General features: G+C 41.4%; 1 protein-coding gene across 1 annotated transcript in view; it reads left to right on the forward strand.

Moving 5' to 3' along the window:
• Nucleotides 1–2,680: 2,680 nt before the first annotated feature.
• BIRC7 (baculoviral IAP repeat containing 7) overlaps nt 2,681–7,796 on the forward strand; it is a 6,140-nt gene continuing 1,024 nt past the window's right edge. The window contains exons 1-4 of the mRNA XM_009074551.1: nt 2,681–3,200; nt 5,085–5,184; nt 5,796–5,877; nt 5,965–6,010. Coding sequence (XP_009072799.1) covers nt 2,681–3,200; nt 5,085–5,184; nt 5,796–5,877; nt 5,965–6,010 — 748 coding nt within the window. The remainder of the gene's footprint in view (nt 3,201–5,084; nt 5,185–5,795; nt 5,878–5,964; nt 6,011–7,796) is intronic.

A 7,796-nucleotide genomic window follows, 5' to 3' on the forward strand; every position in this document is an offset into this window, starting at 1 on the left:
GGAAAGCACATTTTCAAGTAATTGCACCTTTCAAAACTAGTCCTAAAATCCTTCATTCTGAATTGTCATAACAGGAAAGCAAAGGAATAGGAAGATTTCAACCTGTGAAGATGCAATAGTAGTAAACGAGTGTTGCTTCCCAAAGTAAAGGCAATGCAATCTGTTCAAGCTGTCCTGAGTAAATTCTTGTTGCAATTTATCTGTTAATTTTATAGTACATTTTCTTAACAAGTGTAATGTGCAAAACACACCTGTGACAGCAAGTTGAAAAAGACACAAAAATACTGTTATAGGGTCACAGCAAAATAAGAGGATTGCAGTTACGTTGTACAAGTTAGGATGTCATGCCTGGCACTGTACTGGGCTTTAATAAGATCACAAGACTTAGCTGCATCTGTGGTTGCTGTTATTATTATTTTCTAGAGGAAGTTTGAGCTTAACTTTATACCTTTCCCTCATGTCTCCCACTGATAAAGATGAAATTTGTACTCGTTAGCCAATAGAGACTTTCAGCCCAGACCCAACCAATTGGGGAACACAAAGCATTACAAGTGGTCTCTGAGTCAGGTGGATTCACTTACAGCTGGGAGGGGTTTCTGCTTTTTAAGGAGAGACTGGGGTCTTGTTGAGGAGAAAGGAGTATTTTGTTTGTGGTGTTGGGAGAGTTTTAGTTCGTGGCAGGATTTTGGAGTTTTGTTTCTCTGTTGCAGGTAAAGTTGGGGTGGTTGTTGGTTTTTCTTTACAATAAATTTATTTGTATTGTGCTAATTGTAATCAATTGTTGATATGAGATGTAATGTTGCTTTGTTACCATCTTACTATGTAGGTGTAAGTGGAGGGCTGTGGGAGAATTTTGGGGTTTAGCAGAGATGTAACTGTTTAAAATATTAGTTTGGTTTGGAGAACCTTGTTAGCTAAGTTAAGGGATCGTCTACAGAGTATATAAATGTCTTTAGTGCCAGTAAACCCTAATGGGTTCTCCTTAAACAAGGGATAAATATATTTGTTCTCTTATGTTGCATTTCTTATTTAAAAAAAAAAAAAGCTTTTGTGTGAAAGAAATAATTGTCTTTGTGAAAACACAAAGCAGAAGCTGTGAAGTTTGTTCCAATGTGTACTTTCTAGGTGGAAGTAAGCTGAAATAACTTGGTCACCATCTAGGTGCAACCCAACATTTTGTTGTAGTTTGAGTTATGGTGTTGGTTTTGTTAGGGCCCAAGATGAGAGCAGCACTGACTGGAGCTGTGCCTGATGAACAAGCCTCCCTGTTGTTTCTCTGTGTCTGAGAGCAAAAATCTGCTGTGCAGGCTAAAAACTGGAGGCTCTTCAGTTTGCTTAGCTTGCAAATTCTGCTGGGTATCAGTGACTAATGGCTTTGGCTTTTTCTTTCTGTATGGATTTTTCTTTATACCAGTGACATAATTCTGGAGCAGCTACTTTATTGCATTAAAGACAGCCTGGTTTCTGAGACAAAATTTTAGAGCCTTTCCTTACAACTCTGCTTTCTGTCATGATTACAGAAGAAAATTGTAGCTGCTAAGAGCTTTTTCTTCCTTGATACCTTTTACTATGAGATGTATGTGGCTGACCAAGCTTGATTTTGCTTTTAAAATCCCCCTAAATGTGTAATAGCTATGAATGATGGCTTTGTTAATTCTGGTTACAGGTGTTGTGACTAAAATGCCATGTAAGACTTTTGTTAAAGGGATTTTCAGGGCACTTAATTAAAAGAATGGAGTTGATTGCTGCTACCATTTAGTCACATGTGTGGGGACTTCACTCCAAAGGAATTGTGTTGGTGTAACTAGTTCAATTGATCCTGATTCTCAGTTGTGTTGTTTTGTGCCTTTTGAAGGTGTCTTTGCCAGCAGTCTGGAAAGTATTTGAAGCAGTAGCTGAGCTGTACTTTAGCTTGCTCACATAGGGAAGAGCTGTTACCTGTAGTAGGATGAGAAATTGGATCATCAGGCACTTAATAACTTCTTTAATTTCAGTCTTCCTCTTGCACAGAGCCAGCACAGGCAGAAAATGTCTTATCCTTGATTTAAGAACACTACCTCATAGAAACTGGACCTAGTTATTTTAGGCTGTGTCCTGGAGAAGTTCTCTTTTACAGAGCTACTTCTACATATTCATGGTTTAATTAGCACAATAAACTTCTGAAAAACCTACTGGTATTTTGTGTGCTGTCTGGCTGTAAACAGGAGATGGAGATGCTATTTGGATGCAGCTGTTCCCTCTTATGGCATGCCTGCTGGGATCTGGTTTTAAGGAGGGGGGGGAAAAAAGCAGAGCCTTTTTAATGCTAGTTTAAAGGCTGAACAAAATGAGTGGGGATTTATCTTGCAATCAGATGCTGAAAGCTGGATTGGCTCAGGTTTTGCCCTCCCTCTCCTCTCTGTTCCATCTCTCCTGAAAATTGGCAGAGGAGCTCCGAAAGTGCTGGTCTCTTCCCTTCAGACACTAGTGAGGGCTCAGCAAAAGTTCAACAGCAAAGTGCAGAAGCACCAGATCTGTGATTGGGCTGCAATTCCGAAACAAGCTCAGCTTTGTTGAGACCAGGAGCTTTCTGGAATATGCATGGGGATGAGGAACAAATAATGCAGGGGGAGTGCTGCCTGACACTGGGAATCCAGCTGACTGCTCTGGGCTGTCTCATCCTCTCTTTCAGAACAGGAGCATGGGGGATGCAACACCAGCAGAAGAGACTGAGCTCAGGGCTGCTTGCTGCCAGCTCTTTGATTCCAGCATGAGGAGTGTGGCAAGAAGACTGAGGACTTTCCAGCGCTGGCCACAAAACTCACCTGTATCTGCCCAAGAACTGGTCGAGGCTGGGTTTTTCTTTGTGGGTCCCAGTGATGAAGTGCAATGTTTCTGCTGTGGTGGTGTCCTGAAGGACTGGAGACCTGGTGATTGCCCAATAATGGAGCATCTGAATTTCTTCCCTTCCTGTAAATACATCTGTGGTGAGGATGTTGGGAACCAAAACATGTTCTCCCTTGAGGGAATCTTTGATACTGTGGATGGGCAGCTCCTCAGTGTTTTGCAGGGGATAGTCAGTGAGGATACAGCCCTGCTCAGCCAACCAGAGTACCCAGAGATGATCAGAGAGGAGATGAGACTGTCAACATTTCAGAACTGGCCACAACATACCAACATGCAACCAGAGCAACTGGCTAGAGCAGGGTTCTTTTACACAGGTAGGTACTCTGGGGAAATGTCCTTAACTCTTATTCAAGTTAACTTTTGAAGGTTTCATTGTCTTGCTGCTCTTACTTGCAAGTATCTGTACTATAGTTAGAAACCACATCCTTCCTTCAGCCTGTGCTGTTCACTTGCTGCTTTTGCAGAAGTCATCTCAATGTTAACTCCTGTTTAGGTCCTGAGGGGTCCACCAGTAAATAAATTCCCTTTCCAGCAGAAGTGGAACAAGTCATGTATGTCAGATGTTTTACTGGCAGAAAAGTTTGTGCCTAAAGATCCATTGAGCCTATTTGTTACTTGCACCTCAAAGGACTTCAGCTGCTTACTTGGCATGTCATGTTTTGTGTAAGCTCTGTCTTGCACTCAATCCTTCTCTCAAAACCCCAAATCTGAGTGAAATCTGTATGTAGTCAACCCATTTGGCTGTCACTGTGGCTTGTTGTTCTAAGGACTCTGAATTTGTAATACAGAAGTAAAAGATTCTTTTTTTTTTTCCCCTCAGGAAAATAGACAATATTTCTTGTAATCACATGTGTGAATATAAATGTTATTGCTTCCCCTTGAGAAAATTTTGCTGCTTAGGTAATAGGTTTGAAGAAATACTCCTCCCTGGATTGTCCAGTCAGAAAATACTTACACTAAGTTAATGCTTGGCTGTAATTAAATATTGGGGAGAATTCTTCTGTTTTTTGAAAGCTAATGTAGAAATATTTCTGTGTTACAAGTGAAGCAATGTGCTGTGTGTTTGCATGTCAAACTGAGACATGGAAGGAAGTGCCAGGCAGGTTCCATAAGTTAAAGGTCCTTCAGAAGAAACAAACCTGCACACCCTGAACATGTCACTCTTGTGGTTGAAGTGTAATTGAAATTGCCCCTTTTTCCACTTATTTAAGTAGCATTGGTTGGTAAAGATGGGAATGGGGGGAAAATAAAACAACCAGCCTTAATTAAATGTTGTGATAGCTGGAAAAATCTGAGCTGTAGATTGGCAAAAAATTCCTTCCTGCTGCTCTCAACTGCTCTCTGTTCTTTAAGCTTAAGTTGAAGGAAGGGGCAGGTTAGTTTGCTAGTACATCTCTACTTCTTCAAGATTTTCACTGCATAACTGGAGTCTTGCTATAAATACAGCTAAACACCTGTGTGGTTTGTGTTGCTCTTGAGTTGCTGTTTGAGAGTCCAGTACAGATTTCCTTTGGGGACTCATTAGGCAGCAGCAGTCTCACATGGCACTCCCCTGAGCTGGAGAACTCTGGAACTGAGTACTGAGAGAAGCCCAATGGTGCTCTGACATGAGTGTTTGGGAGATCATGTCTGTGACCCAAACTCACTGTAAGCCTTTACTGACATCATTTCAATGCCCTCAGGGCAGGATATCTGTACACAGTTCTTCTTAATGGTGTTTGGATTTTTTTCCCCCCTGTGATTTCTGAGAAGAGAAGCACAGGGCAGCCAGGGACCATGTTGTGGCAAAGTCACATACCTGTGAGCTGGAAACAATGTACAGGGTCTGACTGTGCTGGTTATGGCAAATTGTGGTTAGTGAACAAAGTATGTTACAAATATAACAAATTACAGCTCTAATCTAAATGTAGATGGGGATTGGACAGGTATGTGCACACATGGGAGCTCAGGTGCTCACACACATGGTGCCTGTTAGCTTGTGACCCAGTTCTGGAACCATCTCAACCAGCTGCAGCTCTGGGAGTTCAAACTCTGATTTCCTGCCCCTATACAACCTGCACAGTGTTGGTAAATTGTCATGTGCCCATCTGTTCTGTCTGTAGCCTGTGTTTTGTGCTGAGTCTGTCCCCAGGTTCTCATCTAGGATTAGCAGAACATTCAGTGTCTCAGATCTAAAATAATCTCTTTAATGTTTTCAGGAGAAGATGATGTAGTGAGGTGTTTCCACTGTGATGGAGGTGTGAGGAACTGGTCATATGGGGATGATCCTTGGTCTGAACATGCCAAATGGTATCCAGGGTAAGTCAGCCTTGGTTGACAAACATCCCCCATAGCAAGATGAAAAGATAGGCCATGCATTTCACACTGATAGTTTTCTTTCATTAAAATAGAAATATTTAGATTCTCTTAGTTTAAAAGCAAAATAGAATGTTCAAGCTCAGGTAGAATGGCACAGTTCAGACCTGAGATTTTCTAATTTGACTAAGAGTTCACCATCTAAATGTTCAATTAAAATTGCTTTCTTTAATATTAAAGTTTTGGTTACTACTACTCTGAGATACAAAAAAGAAATATATTGTAAACCCTGGGTTTCCGTAGCAATTTTTGTGGGCTTTTTTTTTCTGTGAACTGCTCTCTTATCACAGTAGCTCTGGTCTGTTCCAAAGCATGTTACAATTGAGCTCATCTTGAGCTAAATATGAAGAGTGAATTAAGGGAGAGGAATTATGAGCCTTTTATTGTTGTTGTTGCCCTTTATGCAAGAAGGGAGGGGGGAAACCATGATATCTTGAAGGAATATAGCAATTTGCTCATAACCTGTAGTGACCTTTGCATCTAAAATTCAAACAACTGCTGCTACTTTGACTTGAGAGTCCTGTACTAATGTATTTGAATTTTTCTGCCTACAGGTGTGAATTTTTGTTGCAGTCAAAGGGGAGAGTGTTTGTTAACAGTGTTCGGGCAACGTTTTCTACCACCCTGCTAACTCCAGTGAGTCATGAATATTTTGTGTGCAGTGCATGGAGGTTTGGGAGATGGAGGAGTTTGAACACATGCTTCTCTTGTGTCATTTTTCAGAGACTTTCCTGGGATCAGACTGAACAAGACTCTTCTCCTTCCCAAGGTCAGTGCTGTAACTACATGGTGCTTTGACTTCTGACAGTGCTGTAGTCTCACTTCTACCCCACCCCAGCTACTGTGCACTGTGTAGACATGGTGTCTGTGTGATGTTTTTGTATTCTGGAAGCTGTTTCACTTAGTTTTTAGGAAATGGTCTCTAACACAAGAAACAAAATTACTTGTTCTTGTGAGACCTCTTAGTCTAAGGCCAGAAACATTTAGCAAGTCCAGATAATCATGTGAGTTTTGTGTGCTTGCCTAACTTTCCTTTGACTTGTGCATACACTTGATGTTGTTTGTCTGTGGAGTCTTTCACACTACAGCATTTTAAACATGCTTTATGGGAGACCAGAAAACAGCTAGATGTACTACTTGTTCATGAAAGTGTTGATCCTGGGGATTATTTCCATTTATTAGTGGCTTCTGGAAATTTAAGTAGGTGAAATTTGGCTCCCATGAGCTTAAGCAAGACTGAAGCCTTTGAACAGATTGCCAGCTGAATTTCCCACTTCTGTTGCTACTGATGAATGGTTACGCTAGATTGGGGTAGGAGAGACTTCAATTGGGATGTTCCACTTGATTGTCATGAAAGCTGTTTTGAGTTCTGAGATGTGGAAATAAAAGATAAGGATTCTGGACTGAGGCCAAACATGGGAGACTTAGTTCACTGATAGAGATTAATGCTGGATGGTTTTTCTGAGCTTTTATGAAATTGCTTTTGATTACTTCCAAACATAATTCACAAGAAAGTTACAAACTGTAAACCTGGATGTTAATCTAGCTATACAGATGTCTTGAGGAATGTTTTGGAATATTTTAATGCCATTTTATATATAAGAGCATCAGGGAATGGCATGGTTTTTGTGCAGAGTTCTGCCTCTTTTGGTAAAGTATCTGCTCACTGCTTCACAGATCCTCTGAGGGACTGGACACTGCTGGCTCGTCCTTCTGAGAGTCAGCGTGTCGTAGTGCACAATGTCCTGCAGATGGGCTTTGATCCCACCTGTGTGGCAAACCTGGTAGAGGATAAATACAGGCTGACTAAGACTTGCTACCAGTCAGAGTCTGAATTGATTTCGGATCTGCTTCAGTCAGACTCAGAAGAGAGCAGCAGTGCAGAGGGAAGCAGAGGTATGCCTGACTCACACCCAGTTTGGGAGGGTTTAACCTCTTACTTCAGCTAGAGCACTGTTGTGTCTTGTGGGTCTGCCTTCTCTCTTCCCAGGCTGGAATTAAGAGAAGCAATGTCCTCAATCCTGGCTTTTTTTGGGAGGCTGAACAATGAGATTCTGCTTTACAGAAACCTGGAGGAGCTGTGGTTACTTTGGGGTATCAGTAACTCAATCTGCCTCACTAGGCTACAGTGTAGATATCCTGGATGTTTCCTGCTGCCCTTAGACTGCAGTAGGAGACAACTCCATGATGTGGAGACTGGTGCACAAATTCCCATCTGATCCAGACAGAGGCAGTTAGTTGTCTGAAGCAAAACTTCTCAGATGGATGATTACTCTGAGCCTACTTAAAACTGGATCAAGAACTTAATCTATGTTATCCAGATAGAAATATAGCTGTTTCTGATCAAATTAAGGAAAATTTGTCTGTTATTTGTTTTGTGGAGTCTGTTTGCCAAATGAAGTTTACTTGAAGATGCAGTTCCTCACAGGCTTTCTCTGGTAGTAAACCTGCTTTCCAAAGCTCCTGTCTCCATAGCATGGTCTGCCACTTCTGGGGTTAACATGGGGAGAAAACAAAAACCACAAAACTGAAAATGTGATTAAAGAGTAGCACAG

This window comes from Acanthisitta chloris, unplaced genomic scaffold (assembly GCF_000695815.1).
Source record: "Acanthisitta chloris isolate BGI_N310 unplaced genomic scaffold, ASM69581v1 scaffold19315, whole genome shotgun sequence".
Taxonomy (NCBI): Eukaryota; Metazoa; Chordata; class Aves; order Passeriformes; family Acanthisittidae; genus Acanthisitta; species Acanthisitta chloris.